The sequence below is a fragment of the Corapipo altera genome, unplaced genomic scaffold (genome assembly GCF_003945725.1).
Source record: "Corapipo altera isolate COAL_440 unplaced genomic scaffold, ASM394572v1 2b, whole genome shotgun sequence".
Taxonomy (NCBI): Eukaryota; Metazoa; Chordata; class Aves; order Passeriformes; family Pipridae; genus Corapipo; species Corapipo altera.
This window is the reverse complement of record NW_020884874.1, coordinates 28,208,966-28,227,665: the sequence shown is the minus strand read 5'-3', so window position 1 is coordinate 28,227,665 and position 18,700 is coordinate 28,208,966. Positions and strand designations below refer to the sequence as shown.

The 18,700-nt window shown below is 39.6% G+C and overlaps 1 protein-coding gene across 3 annotated transcripts in view; it reads left to right on the top strand.

The window, feature by feature from the left end:
• Window positions 1-16,724, top strand: part of PPP1R14C (protein phosphatase 1 regulatory inhibitor subunit 14C) — a 51,492-nt gene extending 34,768 nt beyond the window's left edge. Inside the window, exons 3-5 of one of the 3 annotated variants that reach the window (XR_003526115.1) lie at window positions 3,794-3,877; window positions 5,220-5,252; window positions 15,394-15,476. Coding sequence is in view for 2 of the 3 variants with exons in the window: in XM_027634137.1 (XP_027489938.1) it covers window positions 3,794-3,877; window positions 5,220-5,252; window positions 15,394-15,468 (192 nt within the window). In the remaining variant the exon portion in view is untranslated. Of the gene's footprint in view, window positions 1-2,416; window positions 2,466-3,793; window positions 3,878-5,219; window positions 5,253-15,393 lie in introns of those variants that run through there. The other 2 variants (XM_027634137.1, XM_027634138.1) reach the window with 2 other exon arrangements.
• The last annotated feature ends 1,976 nt before the right edge of the window (window positions 16,725-18,700 follow it).

The following is an 18,700-nucleotide window of genomic DNA, read 5'->3' as shown; positions in this document are numbered from 1 at the left end:
CATGTTGCTTCCAAATGCACTATACAAATATTGGCTTTAACTTTTCTTCCTGCATTTAACTTCTCCTTTCTTTGCCAAATTTAAAATCTAAACTAAACACCAAACAAGCCTATTTAATTATTTTCCAGCACTGCAAATGAGATGATGCACAGTGAATGGGCAGTGAGGATGTGGGATAATAGGCTAATTTAAGAGCTGGATTTATAGGGGAAAGTTATCCATAGGGCAACTACTGCCTTTTAAATTTTAAAGCCTCAGATAAATGTTTAGTTAGTAAATACCTGGAATTATGTCAGACCAGCTTTTGCTGTACTGGAGGTGCTGTCCTCAAGGTCAGCAGACTGGGATATGTAAGTGTTCTTCAAGATGCCCCTGCCAAATCCGGCCTTTGGCTTGAGCTGGTTTCAAAGGCTTTTTTTCTGGTCTCACTAAAGGATGCTCACCTGTTTCTATTCCATTCACAACTGAGGCTGTGATCACCTCTGTCAGCTGGAGAGGTTGTAATATCTTAAACTGCTACATCTATTTACTACATAATGCACATCTGTGCCCAAGGTCTTTTGTCAGTAGCCTGCAAAGAGTTAATGCAACCTTCAGTCATGGGGCTGTCTTTCAATGCAAGGTTGAATTTAAGTAGCATTAAATATCATGGAAACTAACTTTCATATTTTTTGACTTTTGAATACTGCAGCAGAAATCAGCTCACGTTCTGCCTTCATTGTTAATGCAAACTGGTGAGGGTGCTTAAAAGCAGTGTCCATTCTCTCCCCACCGTGTGTTTCAATTCATAGATAGCATCTGCAACCCCCCATGTCTTCTATTTTAGCTTCTCTGGGGGCTGCTCCCTGTCAGTATGCTGCTTGTGGTTTCTGCCCCATCCCTACCCCTCCCATCGTCTGCTATTTGCATCACCTTATCTCCTCTCACTGGAGCAGAACATGGCAGTGCTTTGGGGTTTTTTTTCACAGCCTTGTGATGCTAACAAGACCCTCAAAATACCACCTTTTGGCTATGCACAGACCCTTTCAGGCTTGCCCCAGCCTAATCTGTAGCTGCTTAATTGTAGTAGGAACAATCACATTTATCTCACCAATAAAATGTGTCAAACAGAAGACATGACTGTATCTTCCTTCCCTCTGTCATTACAGCTGTTGTGAAGCAGTCAGGCTCCTGACCTAAGCACGTGTTTTTTATGCCTAACATAAAACTCTTGAGATCATGCAGGCACAGTAGTTCAGATGGAGAAAAAAATGCTTTGATTATGTTTGTTCTTTCAGCCAAAAATAAGAGCAAGAGTTACCTTTTTGGCTTCCCCCTTCATTTGTGTTCTGTGTCAGAGTTCAAATCTGCTGTGAAGAAGATACACATGATCTTTTACAGAAAATGTAACTCAATTGAATGGCAGTATGTCAGACACAAAGTTCCTCATTTTGGAAGTATTTCTAATTTATTTTTTTTTAATGGCTTTCTGTGATGTAGAGGAGCTGTGTTACCTCTTACGCCAGAGCTTCAGTGGTACAGTTGCCCTCTGGTCTGATGGCACTGTGAACCTTGAAGATGTAGGAAAAGTTGACTTGAAGAAGATAAGAGTGAAGGAGAATACAAGCAGGGATTTCTTCCACTTTATTGGTACCAATCAGAGTAAAACTAACATTTCAGGAGTACTCAGCTTCAATGAAGTGTGACCACAAAAAAGAATTATATGCCTTACAGACAGTTCCCCCTCACTGTCACTTTCCAGCATTGTTTCACTTTGCCAGAATGCTGCTCCAACAGACGAGAGTTCAAAATGTGTATCTGACAAAATATTCAGTGTGCTGAACAGCACTTCTGAATGCAGAGAGGTGCACAACTGGCATTTACACAGGTCAATGAATGGGTATTTTGATAAGTTTACAGTATAACAGTAACTCCAGGCGCCTTGTCTTAACAGTATTTAAGATGAACTGCTTAGATAAAATGTTCAGGAGGTTTACTATCTACTTGGGGAATTTCTGGTTCTTGGTGTGATATGCTAATTAGTGTAGAGTTGGGATAGTAAGCTACTAAGTATATCACTTAGTTGTGGATTAATTTTTATCCTTTCAAATTCTAATGGCTTTTGCTGAATATCTTTATAGTCTGTGGAAGACTTCTTTCCTCTTCTTCTTGTTTAAATTGCTAAGGAGTCTGTATGATTAGGTTAGAAACTCCCTTTTTGCCAGATTGCATTACAATAACTAGTGTCTTTGATTCATCTCAACAGATGTCCATGCTTCCTTTCTAAACCTGCTAACTGGGTAAAGAGTGTTCTTTGTGTATTTTATTCATTGGTCTAACTGCCTGTGCAACTCCGCTATCGTGTTCCTACACGCTTTCCTTCAGAGGTGGAGAGTGGGGAACTTAATCATCCAACTTCTGTCCTTCCTTCTCACACTCGAAAAGATGTTGAACAGTTGGCATTTTAGCTGGAGTTTCTGATACGGGTAGTTGTTTGCTACCTTGGTGTTTAGCTTCTGTTAGATTAACTGGAGCTAACTTGTTATTTTCCTTGCTAATATTTGATCTCATCTTTTATCCAGTAGAAAAGTAATTTTAAGAGATGGTGGTTTGATTCCTTGCTCCCAGGCTAAGAATAAGTGTTACCTGGAGCAGTTGCCATTTGAACTGTTAAATTATTTCACAATTGTTGAAACTTTTGCAAATTGCTGGAACCACCACGTTTTTGTCAAAATGTTTCTTTAAAGGATCTTGAAATGTGTTGGTGGGGTTCAAGAAGCCAGTTGCTGTTGGGGATAGTGGTCTTGTTGCTTCATCCTGACTCTCAAATCCACCCTTCCATTTGGAGGCTTTCAGGTCCCTGCTTTCATTCAGGAGGTGCCAAGGTGATGCTGTGTTAGTGAGTCGATTGATGGCAGTGTACATGTGGGAGGGGACAGTTTTGCACTGCTTGTGTGTTGGCTTGGGTGGAGGAGGGGCTACAGAGGAGCTGTGTGTCCATGACACTGAGGGCACTACCAGGGTCAGATTTGATGTGGGAGAGAGCCTGAGACCCGAGTTTTGTATGTGAAGTGAGGTGCTGTGTAACAATTTTGATGAGAAAATGCAAAAAATGTCCAAAAGAATATTTTTTGCTTAATTGAAAATGCAATAAATAGTGATATCTGTGGATGATGAATTTTCATTGGGATTCCAGAGTTCAGGGGTCCTTCAAAATGTGTGGACTGCTGCTCTGACTCAGGGAACAATGCACCTGAGGTGTTGATGATGCAATGGGAGAAGCGTGTGGGTGGAGGAATTTTAAGAAAAATTATCTAAAATACTCTATGCCTTAGACTTTGTGCTCCACTGCAGACACTGAAAATCCGAGCTCTTCTGATAGGCCATGTATGTCATCCTTGTAAGCCAGCTTTAAGCAAGGGAGATCTTCCACGGTGTTAACAAAATAAGCAGTTCAATCAAGAATGCTTTCAAAGCAATTTTGTGCCCTGCTGCAGCTGTTATCTACTTCCTCTTCCCTGACTACTTCTTCATCTTCTTGCCCAGTACTGTGAGAATAGCATGACTTGTAATGCTGGGCATGAGTTAGTAACACAGATCCTGGCTGTGAGTGAAGGGTTGCTTAAGAGCCATTACTTCCCATGTGGCTGAGGCTTGACCTTCTACTGGCCTGGGAGCAAGGAATCAAACCACCATCCCTTACTGATTTCCTTGTCTGGCTCCAGGAAGATGGGTTTGTGTGCTATCACTATGCTGGTTTTGAGGTTAGTTAAAGGATAGATCTATGAACTAAGTGGGTATTTTTTCTTTTCAGGAAGAAGAGATGCCAGAAGTAGAAATTGACATTGATGACCTTCTTGATGCAGCCAATGAAGAGGAGAGAGCTCTCAAATTACAGGTAGTATTTTATAATTTTAAATCGGAATGGGGCTGAAGTAATGCATCTGGATCCACATCTTGTGTTTGATTGAATCCACTGTAAGTGTAGAATTAGAACTGAGAGATTCTTAGGTCTGAGTTTAGCATAATCCACTAGACTGTTCAAAGGTAATCAAAATCCTTTTAGATAAAAAATTTCTGGAAGAGAGGTGATAATAGGAGTAAATAAAAGTTCAAAGAATCCAGTATTATAGGGAAATATTCTAAGCCATATAAGCCTCATTCTAATTTGTACAAGTATAAAAAATAAAGAACAGTCACATAGGAAAAATTATATGGCCGAGAGTAAGTTATGATGGCCAGATAATTTCTTTCAGCAGCAGAAACATACATGCATGTGTATACAGACCAAAAATCTTCCCTTGTCCTTAGACTATTGGCAATTACTTCTCTGTCTATGCTAGCTAGAAATTGTAACTCATCAAGCTACCTTGAAGTAACCTGTCAAAAAGCTTGAGGAAAGGTAAGATGGTCAGGAACAGGAATTAACAGGGAAATTCAAAAGGAGTCTGCTGAAATGGCACAGTTCAAAACAGCTCTCTAATTCTTTGAATCCTCTGTGAGGTAGAAGTTAATGAATGGAAGAATGAGAGGGAGAAGAAAAGAAATATATTTCTCTTAATATCTATCTATCTATCTAAATCAAGGTGTAAAACCAATATGAAGGGTCTCTGTTTATAATCTTTTCAGATGCATTACTAAAAGGAAAACTGTTCCAGAGTCATGGTTTGCCCTCAGCTTCTTCTGGAAGGTGACTAATGTGGGTGCTTAGATGCAGCACACCTGATTTGAGTGCCTGTTGGCACCCTTTCTCAGTGCCCACTGACCAGCCACAGAGATGTGGGTCATGGCCCTGGGCTGTTTACTGAGTATTCATTAATAGCTTTGCTGCTTCTGTTTAAACTAGCTGCAGCAGATTCCCTGCTAGGAATAACTGCCTGTATTTCTGCATTACAAAAACTCTGGTGCCCTCATAGAAAGCTGCCTTTCACTCTTTTGTTGCTGGAAGAAATGTTCTTGGATTCTCCTCCTCTTCTCTTTTTTTTTTTTGAGAGAGGGGTTTTGTAATTTGCTACCTGGAGGAAGAAACCATTATTTCTCTCCTGTTGCAAATCATTCTGATCCAACTAGAAAGCAAAGATAACTTGCTATAACACTTGCTTTTCAGTAGCATCTTTATTCAGTGATTCCTGGTTCTTACTCCTTTCCTTTCCCCCCGTCTTGTCAGGTTTCATACTGTGACTTGTTTATGTTCACTGTTATTCTCTATGGGAACTGACTCTTTCATATTTTGCTTCTAGGAAACTCTTGTAGATTGCTACAAACCAACAGAGGTAAAAGACTTTTCTTAAATACTATTCACGTGTGGAAACTGTAGCTATGTTCAAGATAAAGTAACTTTATTTTTATACATATGATAAAGTTATTAGAAGAATGTTATTGGTAGCTGATGGACTTGGGGCTTTATAACCTGGAAATGTTTGTACCCTGTCCCTTAGCTACAGTAGGAACATGATTTTGCCCTGTGGAGGAACTGCTGGTTATTCCGGCTGAAGTATCAATAATGTCTTCTGTAATGTCTGTACTGACTATACTGATACTTAAACCTGTCATGTGATAGAAAAACTAAACAATTCTCATCAGATGGTTAAAATATTTGCATGATAGACTGTGCTCTTCAATCTGAAAACAGTTAATTTTATCTCTGACAGTAAAATTTTTTATTCTGAGGACTGTTATGCAGATATGCAGTTTGGCTAATTGTATTTGTGAGTGGACTTGAATAGAATTGTGGGATAACCTGAACTAGCAGAATTTAGTTACTCAGCTTTCAACTTGCATACCTATTAATATGTCCAGTGCCAATATAGTCTACTTCTCATATAGTAATGTGTGCTTACTAGGAAGAGTAAATATTGTAAAAAAACCTTGGACTCATTAAAAAAAAATAAAATTCAAAAGTCAAGGTCATGAATCAGTTTCTTGGTTCCATTTATAGAGTCAGTGCTTTCCCAGAAGCGGCTGGTGCACAGTATTTAGTAGAGGGGGTGGCTTACAGGACTCCCCTAATCAGACACCTTTCAGTTGTGCGTGTCTAGTGGGTTGACCCTGGCCAGATACCAGGTACCCACTGAAGCTGCTCTCTCACTCTCCCTCTGCAACTGGACAGAGGAGAGAGCTAAAAAGAAAACAGCTAAGGATTCATGAGTAGAGATAAGAGCTGGGAGAGGTCAGTGACTGATTACCTTCACAGGCAAAACAAGACTCAGAGCGGGGATAGTACTTATATTTATTACTAATAGGATAAAAAACAAAGAGCGAAAAATAAAACAGTCTTAAAAACACCTTGCCTCCACCCCTCCTTCCTTCCATGTTCTCCCTCCTCCTCCTCAGCGGTGCAGGGGGATGGGGAATGGGGGTTATGGTCAGTTGTTGCTTCTGCTGCTGCTCAGGGAGAGGAGTCCTTCCCCTGCTCTGGTGGGGTCCCTCCCATGGGAGACAGTCCTTGATGGACCTCTTCCACGTGAGTCCATCCCTCAGGCAGCAGCTCTTCCCAAACTGCTGTCCCATGGGTCACTCCTGCATGGGGTGCAGTCCTTCACAAATGAGCTGTACTGACGGGGGTCCCCCACAGGGGCCACAAGTCCTACCTGGGAAAAGCCTGCTCCAGCGTGGACTTCCCTCTCCACGGGCTGCAGGTCTCCTGCAGGACCCTGCTCCATCCTGGGCCTCCCATGGGGTCATAGCCTTCTTCATGCATCCACCTTCTCCAACATGGGCTCCTCCATGGGCTGCAGGTGGGTCTCTGCACCCCGATGGTCCTCCATGGGCTGCAGGGGCACAGCTGCTCCACCATGGTCTCCACCACAGGCTGCAGGGCCTCAGCTCCGGTGCCTGGAGCACCTCCTGCCCCTCCTTCTGCACTGACCTTGGTGTCTCCGTTGTTATTCCCATGTTCTCACTCTGCTCTTCCCTGGCTGGAATTTCTTCTGCGCAACAATCTTCTTTTCTTAAATATGTTATCACAGAGGTGTTACTATTACTCCTAATTGGCTCAACCTTGGCCAGCGGCAGGAAGTCTGTCCTGGAGCCGGCTGGCATTGGCTCCACGGAAGAGGGGAAGCTTCTAGCAGCTTCTGACAGAAGCCACTGCGGTAGCCCTCCCCCCGCTACCAAAACCCAGCCACAGAAACCCACTACAGCATGACTAGACGCCAGGCCTTAGGTTCTTGAAACAAGACTGCATATAGGTTGGTTCTTCTGTAATATCTGCATCTGTTACCACATAAAGTACTGGGGCTTCCTGACAGTCAGACTGTCAGGAAGAACCACTGGGTGGTTGAATAGGCACTTCCCAATCCATCAGATATTTTCTTCAAGGCTTTTTCATTTTTATTGATTCCTATGGTAGATTGGGGAAATTCTCCATAATTGTTATTATAGTTGCTGGTACAAACTTTTTGACAGTGCAGAGAATTCACCCGGAAAGACTTACATGATAACGCACATGTAACTTGATCTGTGTTGTACCTTGGTTTCTTTACAGCAGATAAAACACATCTCCCACTGTGCAGATACCATAATGCCAAGTGTTCAGATGTCTCACTGTAGTAATGCTTCACTATAGATGACCCCTGTCAGCCTCCTCCAGCTTTCTCTAAGCAAGTGCAATTGAACCTTTGTGGCTCTTCTTAAGATAGGTGTGAAGACTGATAGGGCATGTGGAGCTTGACATGGCTCTTCTCAGTCATGACCAGGTGGTAGGAACAGGTTGCCAAGAGTTTAACAGTCATTCATGTGCTGACCTCTTATGTCTGTGTTATCTGAAGGCAGATGAAGAAAGCAGAGACTCATATAATTACTCTTCTTCCTTCTTCATTGAACGTGTAATGTGAAACTTGACATAATGCAAGGACAAATTCAGAGAGCTGATAAGGGTACATGACAGATGTTAGTGAGTTTTTCACTGGAAACCTTGGTCATAGACCTACAGGAAATACTTGTGCCATGCTGGTAAATTAAGTTGGCATGGCAGTTCACAGGAAAAAACATCCTGGACACATGTGCTTGACTGCCCTCAAGGCACTTGGATGAGGGTGAGATTTTAATACTGAAGTGGTGACTTTCATCTTCAGTCATCTGCTGATTGTATGGAGGCAGCTCCCTTATCTGGGAGAATATTCATCTTCCTTGACAGTCTTTTGAGACAGCTAAGTTGAGAGGAGTACTTAATCCACTCTTCTGTTAGGATAGTTGCCAAAATGAGTGTCACTTCCCAGCAACAGCTTTTCTTCATCTATGGCATGTAATACTGCATGACTGCTAACTAAGGCCACTTAAAAATAGAGATTTTTGACATGCCATGTGTGGACTAAGAACAGCCTTTAAGTTGGCTTAAAATTGCTATATCAGGATCTACACTTCGTCTAGAAAATCTGCAATCCTTTTATATTTGCAGACCATTCAAGGCTATTAAGGTAATTGGCTTGTGAAAGGATTTTTAGAAGATTTGTGGAGAATGGATATGAGCTGATGGAATTTATCCTGACCAGTCAAATACAGGCAATCAAGCGCATTAGGTTTTTTATCATCAAGAATAATATAGTTTGCAAAAGGCAGTAATTCTTAACTGGGGAAAAAGTTATATAATATGATGTCTCTGCTATTCAAACATAAAGAAAAATAGTAGAGGCAGAAAGCTTAATAACTTGAAGCTCTTATCCCATCTGTTGAAAAAAGCCTCCAAACCTGCAAATGTATATCTTAAGTCAGTTTTGCTTAGTACTTTCCATTTAGACTAAAAGTTTAGGAAAGACTGAGGCATTTTTGCATGTATTCTGGATTGACTTGTCATTAGAGGAAACAGAGTTCACCAGGTCACCTGAAAGATAGAAAGAACTCTGAGCCTCTTTAATAATTAAGTCAAATATAATAGCTGACTGTAACTTATGAGGAACTGTTATGAAACCTTTCTTCTAATGGAAATATAGCTAGACTGTTGAATGTGCTCTAAAATGTTAAAAGCTTTTCTAAGGTAGCAGTTATGACTGTTTTAATTTGCATGGAAATATGCTTCATGTGGGAACTTTATGTAAAGAGTCCTGCACACTGATTTCAGGGATATGGTATCTGCTAAATCAGTGCCATAACCAAGTTTTGGATATGAACTTTTGTAGCTGAAGAGTAGCAGGTAGCAGCAACATCCTCCTGCATCATCCATGTGCCAGAGCAGCCAGTTCTTCATTCAGTCCCATGCATCGCCTGTGGAACCTTTGTCAAGTTGCTGTCTCAGTTCTGTCTATATGATGGAGAATTTTAATGTAGATCACAGGGAATTTCAAGTCTCACATTAGCAGAGGAACAAAGAAATTTAAATATTATCTTCAATCCTGATGATAAGGTTTAGATACTCGACAATAGACTTTTATTTAGGATAGGAAGACTGTTGTGGTTGTGAAATCAATGAGGTTTTTTTAAGACATATACTTTGAAGAAGGCTGACTAAATCTGTGTTACTATATCTCTGCTATTGGTAGCAGCAAAGCCACTCATTTAGACTGGGTTTTGCAGAAAATCTGAAATATTTGTGGTCAATGTGAATTATAGCTTCCGCTGCTGGGACTGCCAAAGTGATGACAGAAGAAATTACAAGGAAACTCTTAACCTACTATGGGAGGGAAATCCAATGAATGGGCAATTTTTATGCTGAGTCCAAAAGATGCAGCTGAGCAACACAATGGCTGCAGATGATGAATGTTTTAAGAGAACTGGATAAATTAGATTTGCGGTTTATTTACTTCTTTTTTTTCTTATGGAAATATACAAAGCTTCAGATGAATGGGCTGGAGAGCTCTCTCATTCAATCAGGATTAAATCTATCCAGACCATTTCGTTAGTACAATTCTTCACTCAGTGCAAAATGAGAGAAATCGGAGATGAAGTTGCATCATTAAAGAAAGTTGCATTGCCGGGAACTTTGAATTAATAATGATTTTCAATAGGATTTGCAAACAAACTATGTTGAATTGTTGTGCATATTTTCTGGAAAACTTAGGCAGAGATTTAAGTCATCGACTACTCAATTACTATTTCAGCAGCTTTTAAAACTTCATTTTGAAAAACACAGAGATGCATTTGCTTAACTATGTATTTTGCAAAGTTTAATTTCTAGTTGGAGCAAATGACAGACTTGTGATGCAGCTTTCTAGAGTGGTCTAGGCACTGTGGATTTAAAGCTAAAACCTGTTTTGTTCAGATAATGTATGTATCTAGTATGCAGGCATGAGTAGAAAGCTCAGTGTCTCTGAAATAGAACCCCTAAACTTTTGAAGGATTGTATATTTATTTTTGGTACTACTATGGAATGAGTTATTTCAAGTTATTGTTACTACTTGTTTTTTCAATGTAATTGCAAGGCAGCGATATGTAGGATAGTCATTTGAAGCAATAGTCACTATAGATGTGTCCTAAAACCTCAGTGCAGTGTATGGCCTTACATCTGGGTAAGCCTAGGAACTCATAGACATCAGCTGCAGGGCAGCTGATGAGTGGTAAATTATTAAGTCACAGTAACTGTATTATGTGCCCATTTTACTTGAAATCAAATAGGACAATTTGTAGAGAAAAAAGGTTAAGAATCATGCATATTTAAAAGCAATGCAGATGGAGGCATTTCTAGTAAAACATGATTTCTTGTTCACCCATTTGACCACTGAATTCAATGAACTAAAACCCTTTATGTGGCTGCTGAGATTTGCCCTTTATTGTACTGTAGTGTTGGAGGGAATTAATCGTTTATGTTTTCATTTCTGCAAGTACTTATAAAAAGCTAATACCCACAGCAATATTCCTCCTCCAAGAATGGAGGAGCAAACAGTGACTTGGCAAGAATAAGCTTGTTTACATGCTACCAAATTGGAGAATAACTGGACTGCAGGTCTTTAGCATGGCTAAGCTTTGTGGTATGTAGTTAGTGCCTTGTACAGGGCTCAATGAGAACCTAAATTGCTGCATATTGTTGTTCTCACTGCTTATTGTTGTCCTCTGGACACTGATGGTGCTGTGGCCTCACTGGAGAGAGTGTATTGATGGGATAGTTCAGTGAGGCTACAGACATGCTGCACTGGTTCTTGCTATCAGACGGCAGCTTCTGGTCCTGTTCTCCCAAAACAACTATGTCTCGTCAGTTCTCTTCTTTCTGTACAACTGGCTTCAGGTTTGAGCCTGTGTGGAAAGGAGTACGTTTGGCAGTAGGACAGGTAGTGTTCCCTCTTCTTCCTTCCCACCCCTGCCTGCCCCTTTTTCACATTCAGATGGCACTTTTTTTCTTTTTTTTTTTTTTTTAAAGTAATTATTTAATTTCTTCCACAGGTAGCTGTGGGATTGCTCTCCAGGCTGACTTTAGTTTTTACATCCAACCAATCAGGCCTCTTGAAGAAATAGCCTTGGGCAAACAGTTAAGAAAATTTTGATTTTTGACTTGACTGCAGGGAAGTAAAGCTGTGAAGGAAAGCAAAGCGGTGAAGGAAAGCTGACTTAGGATTCATTTCATGCTCTAGTGAAGCAGGTGGACTAGAAACTCTAAATTTTAGTCTAAGAACTAGTCTCACTACATGTGTACTGTTTGTGGAAGAGAAACTTGGAGAGACAGAGTCTAATTAGTTTCCAGAATTAATTGGAAGACTTGAATAGAAAACCTGGAATTCATTGTTGGGCAAATGACCTCATTAAAACAATGAGTCACACCACCAAAGCAGAGAGGTGAAGTGATTTCCTCCGCTTTTCTGAATTATCATTTCACCTTTGTCATCTTTTGTTTTGATTTTTTTTGCCTAAGGCTGAATATAAATGAGTTCAAATGAACTGTAGATTTAGTCTCTGTCTCTCATTTAAATTTGCCTTTGGAATTAGAAAGATGTCTTCTAGAAACAATAATTTAGTATTATAAATTAACAGGATTCTCAGTACTTGTAACAAGGGTATCTCTTTGCAGAATATCTGTAAAAAGAATTGAAACCAAGTTTGTGTAAACTTTTGCTTGTTTAAAAAAAAAATATTTTCTATTTTATTTACCAATGTACAAAGTGCTGCTATGGGATTTTTCTTCTATTAAAAGTGGATGTAACCTGTGTTTTCCTGGCTGTAACTCTCCAAGGAATAATAGGTTCTTGAATCTTTAGCTGAATTATTCTTGTATGTTTTTCAACTCTGTGAATTAAATCAGTATAATAGGTAGATAATTCAACCTGTATTATGGGACTACTTTTAACAAAGATTTGTACATGATCAGCTTTCAGATGCTAAATTTCAGCATATCTTGTTAAAGGGGATTTCAATAAAATGCTCTGTGTAAAATGATTTTTGTGTACAAGGTGGAGATAGATTTGTATATTAAACCTTGACTCAAATGACCACAAGTAACAAAACTGCAATTTTTGAGTGATGGCTAAAGGGAAAAAAAAAGGGTATTACTGTCATAAAGCAAAGTTAGTTATAAAGTGAAGGCTTATTGAAATGCTGTGAAGTCTCCTTTCCTGCCTCCATAAGGGAAAATGTACATCTTTTCTAGAATGCTGCCTTTCCTTGATGGGGAGCTGCAAAGCAGGAAAGTGCACCAGAGCAGAACTGTGTTAATAACAGCCAACTCCATGCAAGTGTCAGATGCAAAATGATACTTAAATCAGAAATATACTGAACCAGTGGTGTGGTTTGTGCACCCATGGGATGTGCACAACAGCCCTATTGCATTATGCAAAATGTCTGCCACATACAAAATGCTCTTGTTGGGTTTTACTGTTTCATACTGCAGACCCTTATTTCAAGAAAAAATAACTCCTGAGGGGTAAAGCATTGTAAATTATTATATATGCTTCTTCAAATGAATGATTGCTCTGCCTTAAGAATAGCTGCAGTTACCTCAGATCTGCTTAGGGGGTTGCCCCTACAGTGTGGTTTATTTTGGCAGCCCTAAGAAGTTTTCAGGTGGTGTCAAACTTGCCTGAAAACTTCAAGCAAATATCTTGTTTTGCAAAAGAAGGCGCTTGTGATACCACTTAAAAATATAAGGGGAGGAATTCCTCTCTTGCTTTAATGTCATATTGAAAAGCAACTGACCTGTGGCTATGTTTCATATCTAAGGGAAACTTGCTCTGAACTTCTCTGAGAGAAAATGGACAGAGAAATGGCAGAAGTGCCTCCCAAACAGTACCATAGATGTCCCTGCTCACTCTGCATATGCCCCTTCCTGTAAGGCTCTGACTTTCAACTTATTTGAAACTGTTGAACAGTTTCCAGTTGCAGTGTCTTGTGGCTGCCTTGATGGTGAATGAAGGTGGTATAGAGTATTTGTGGCTTGAACAGAAAAAAAAGCTTATCAAAGGGAAGAACTGTACTTCTACCCATTCCTTCCTAAAACTGTCTTAATCCGATGTTTTGGCATGGGAGTATAGGGGTTTTTTTATGGAAAGAGCTGTTGAAAGGCAATAATAATGGCCTTTTAAGATCACTTTAGGGCATTTATTTCTATAATGATTTTACTGCAGGGCTTTATTTAAGTTTGATAGTAAAAAATCCTGAAGTGTGTTTATGTGTTTCAACCAGCACCATGCCACATAGTTTTGCCTTATCTGTCAGGTCTTTACAATGATGAAACGTTGAGACAACCAATGCAAAGTGCATTGAAAACTGTGAATTTTCAAAGTAAACATGTCTTCCTCATTTTTCTGATTGTTTTGACTGGAAAAGTACTGGATTCCCACAAGTTTAGAGTAGACATTGTTGCAGTGGCTTGTGCCTATGGGAAAAAACATAACTTCTAGAGGGTACAGGGGGAGAATTTGGGGTCTTAACAAATCTGTTTTTCTGGTCATCTCTTTAGGCTATCTGTCTATCCAGATGGGAAACGTGATATTGATATACAGAGATGTATTCCTGAACTGGCCTTGGCTTAGTTCAAGGGTGGAAGCCCAAATATCAAAGGTTTCTTAGTGAGTGTAGAACACAGTGACGTGTATACTGCTCTGCCTTTGCTGCTGTTAGTTTCAGCCACAGGTAGTGTAGGTGCAATGATAACCATGGTGCAGCAGCACATGCAGCTCAGTATAAAGATGTGTAAAAGGTCAGGAAAGGAAATTGCTTTCTTGGGATGATACCTGCTAGGATTGTGGTCCCACTAGAAAAACCTGGCATATTTCTCAAGTTAAAATACACATTTACAGAGACTTTCCTTATGCAAAGTGTAGTACCTGGATAATATAATTTCCTGTGTGACTTTTTTTGAGAGGTACTGTCATTTTGGTGGTAACTTTGTTCACTGGAATTTTTAACTTCAAGCATTCAAACAGGAAGTCATGCTTTTTATTGTTTCATAGAATCATGGAATGATCTGGGTTGGAAGGCACCTTAAAGAGCATCTGGTATGACCCACTGCCAAGGGCAGGGACAACTTCCACTAGACCAGGAAAAAGCCCTATCCAACCTGACTTTTCACTTCAACCTGACTGACAAAATCCATAATTACATTCCCTGTTTGTAGCTAACAGCTTTCATATACAGTACTGTGGGTAAATATTATTTTCCTAGTGTGACAGTAAGGAGATGATTTAGCTTTTAATGCATCTACAGTTACCATCAGAAATTGTATACCAAAAGAATTTCAGATAATGATGCAACTGTGTAAACTTCTGTTCTCACAAAAAACTGAATTGGTTTGGTTTGGGGTTTTTTGGGTGGGTTGGTTTGTTTGCTTGGTTGGTTTTTTGTGTGGTGGTTTGGGTTTGGTTTTGTTTGTGGGTTTGTTTTTTCTTTTTGGTTCGGTTTAGGGTTTGTTTTTGTTTTGTTTTGTTTTTCCAGAGTAGTGTCATTCACTTAGCTCCGCAACCACTTTCGCCCATGATAAGCCAGTGGTACTACCTCTAGCTCCTTATTCCTGCCTTGCCTCACTCAGTGTTAGTGTGGGCTGAGTGGTGAACCTGTTCAGAGGGCTGAGCCAGCTTAGAAAGCAGCAAGGGAAGAGGAAAAACAGACGAATTTTTAGCCGTATCTTCTTTCTGTTACAACTGAGTATGCAACCAACCAAAATACTAGTGCCGGCAGGTAAAGTGGCTAAAGAAACACCTCTGTTGGCAGGAGTGCTGATTTCTGTGCAGGCTTAGGCTGTGAAAGTCTGCTTTGACTGTTTGCATTGTATCCAACCATAGATTTTGCTTCATTCAATAGTTGGTAGAAGACCCTGTGTGGCAAAAGCCTGAAAGATGACTAAAAACTGAGCCAGCACACTCACAAGGAAAAGCTAATTGTTCACACCTCTGCTGGGTGATGAAAATATGCTTATAAAGTTTCTGATGATCAGGCCAGAGAAATTCTAGCTTAGCAGTAAAAGCTTAAATAAAAATGTATAGTTTACTTTCTAAAAATTCTCAATCATGGTATTATGGGATCATTAAAATTACTCATATTTTCTATTTTTTCCCCTAGGAATTTATCAAAGAGCTGCTAACTCGGATAAGAGGAATGAGGAAACTCAGTCCCCCTCAAAAGAAGAGTATATAAATAACTTGAAGTAGTAGCACTCTGTAAAAGACATGGCAAGGGAAACAGGACTTTGAATACAAGACCTTTATTAAAATAATTGTCTTTCTCCACAACTTCTTTGATTTTATTCAGTTTTGACTCAAGGAATTTCTTTTGTGTGTTTTAAGGGTTCTTTTTTAAGTGTCAAATTTTTTTTATCAAAAATATCAACAATCTGGATGCTGCTCAACTTCCAGCTGAGGATTACTGAAGCAAGTGAAGAATCCAAGAGTTAGTGATGAGGGGCAGCAAGCCTATGTGTTGAATCAGAAGATCTTGTAAATTTACAGAGCTAGGAGACTTCTCCTTGCAACTAGTTGGATAACGTTTCTTAAGTTGGTTGTACATTTGACTCATGGATGTCCAGTTTCTTGTGCTTGTCTGTACATAAATTTTAAAGTGGGTTGTGAATACTGTTTCACATGGATGGAAGGAAAGGTTTGTTATAGTAAATTATTTAAATGGTGGTTATTGCAAATTTCCTACCAGAAGGTACTAGTTTAGATTACTAAAATAAGTGCTCCCATTTTTCTAAATACCCTTAAAGCAGCCCAGTGAAGAATTTTATCATATCTCCTTATTCAGACTGCAGCATATGAAAATTGGGAATTTTAAGGACCTAATGTGTAGATTTAAAAGTTATTTGATTGACCTTGATGCTTTGCCAGGATCACGTCCTCTTCACCTCATGGTGTCTTGGAGCCGTGCTAACCTATACTGAATAAGGACCTGGAGTGATATCTAGAGAAATGTCCATCACCATTTAAAAGCTGCTTCAGGGTGGGGGAAAGGCAGTGATACCAAAATGAATTGCAAGTACTGTATTGCATTTAATGATGTGGTCTTAATCAAATGCAGATTCCTCTCTTATAAAGGTAGGCAAAGAATAATACAGTCTTTGTTTATAGCTCTGCCCTGAGAAGTGGAGAGACTTCTTAACTTGGGTTCTCTTACTTGTAAAAGCAAGAACAGACAGAGATCCCTGCTCCCTTCTGAAAAATGTCCTAACTGGAATGTTTAATAAGCTACCATTTACTGGTAGGTGACACTAGTCAGACATTTTATATCAAGGGTGCTCTGAACATATTTTATTTTTCAAAAGAAGTACATGTTTGTGAATTTCATGTATACTGGCAAGCTTTTTTAATGTATTTAATTTTGTAATGTTTACCGATGATTTTATTTACCAGATATTTACTCAAATAAATGGAACAACTTGTGACTTGTTACATGTACACTTTACAAGACTACTGTTGCTTAGTAGGTTTGTAAATGGAATTGCTTGTCAAAAAGAGAAACCTGTGAGGTGGTAAGTACATGCAAACCCAGCTGTACTGACCCTTTTTGGCTTTTAATGTGCCCAGTATCACTCAAACTCCTGTAACCTGGTGCACATCTTCACTTTTGAAACTCTGCTGCAGATGAGGTCTTCCTTTCCTGTGCCTCAAGGGATATAAAACAGGGTGGAAAAAAAGCTTGGAAATTCTTTCGGATAAATGCTGGTAAGTTCATGTAATTTCTTCTGTCCACCAGAGGTGAGTGTAGGGGAGAGCTTACCTGCTGTGGCTCTCAGTTTTCTACTGAAGGTAGGGCAGAAGGAGGGTCTTTCAGCTGGAAGCATTCTACCTTTCTTCCATTATACACCTTTCTGAATTCTCAAGAAATTCCAATGGCCCTCAGAAAAGGCTTGCCTGCAGCATTTTAAATTTAAATCTCATGTTTTACTGAAATTATAGTTTAACTCTGGATTCCTAAAGAGTGACTGAGCAAATTTTTTTGAAATTGTGAAATGAAATCAGTGCTTCAGGGAAATCAGAGAGAGCTTGTAAATTCATCTGTTTTTGTGTTGGAATATCCAGCTATTGTTGTCAACATTATTAGTGGGATGTCTTTGGTTCTGAAAGAGGCCCATGTGAATGATGTGTCTTGACAAAGGAAGACTGTCTCTCCTTGGTCTGTGCTCCTTGCAGAGGATCTCATGTAGCTAGATCTAAATGGCCAAGTTTGTATAAACATCACCCTTTGAAGGAGGGAATGTTACAGGAAAAGCTTCAACTGCTGAGGTAAGGGGCCTTTTGTTAGATTTTTCACTCAACTCTGGAGGCAGGAATCGGTGGTTTCAGTAAAGAAGTCTTACTTACTAGCAAGCCTGATGTTTGAGTGGGCAGGTACTTTTGCTGGAAAATCTCTTGGTTTGTAAACCATTGAGAGCCTTTTTTGAACTCCTGGGTTTAGTATGTCCAAAATTGGGAAAAACCTTTTGATTTGAGACTTGTTGTCAGCTCTCAAGTTTAGAGTTTTGAGCTGGAGTCTGAACTGTGTGCTTGTGGGTACTGACTCATAAATTTTTTCACATGCATTTGATACATGGGTGAAAAAACCCAAAGTATGAACGGTAAGAGTTCTAGCAATTTCAACATCCACAGATGCATTTTGTGACTTCACTAACAATTCCAAATATAACTTTTTTTTCCTTTATAATAATGGTGTGCAAAATCAGAAATGTGAATTATTCGCAACTGCACCACTTCTTTCCTTTCCTACAGCAAAATACTATCCACAAATATTTTTTCTTTCTATTGTTTGACTAAAAGCTGCCCATCCAACTCTATGCATGACACATTTGTGTCTTTTGTCCTACTCATCTTGCACTGAAGTAGCAGTGGAAAGTAGTAGTCTACTCCTTCTAAAACCGGTAGATTTGATGGTACACTTAGAAATGGTGAAGACTGGGACAGCACTTACTATTTTCTTGCCTTATGTAGATGGGACAAGTCACTACTGTGAAGAGCGTCCTCTCCTCCAGCTTCACGGATTTTGCTGTCTTACAAGTGTCAGTGAGCAAAACCAAGCTCTAAATAGCTTTTGTTTGCAGCTGGCCTGATTTTCCTAGGGACTTACAGGGTCTCATTCTTGCTAATTTTTACTTAATGGAGATACTCTTGGCCTTGGTATAAGTGAGAAAAGAATTGACCCATTCACTGAACATTTAATTGTGCTTTATGTCTTTATACTGTGTGGGTGTTCTTGGCTTTGGGGCAATATTCAAGGGGCATATCAATAGCACACTGTTACTGAAACAACTTGAAATTAAATCTTACAGCCCAGGCTCTTTGCCTTGGCTTTCATGAGGAGGGCCAAGTCTGGCTGCAATGAGAGCTTCCTCTGGACTTTTTAAGTGAAAGGAATGAATGAAAGGAACTAACGATCC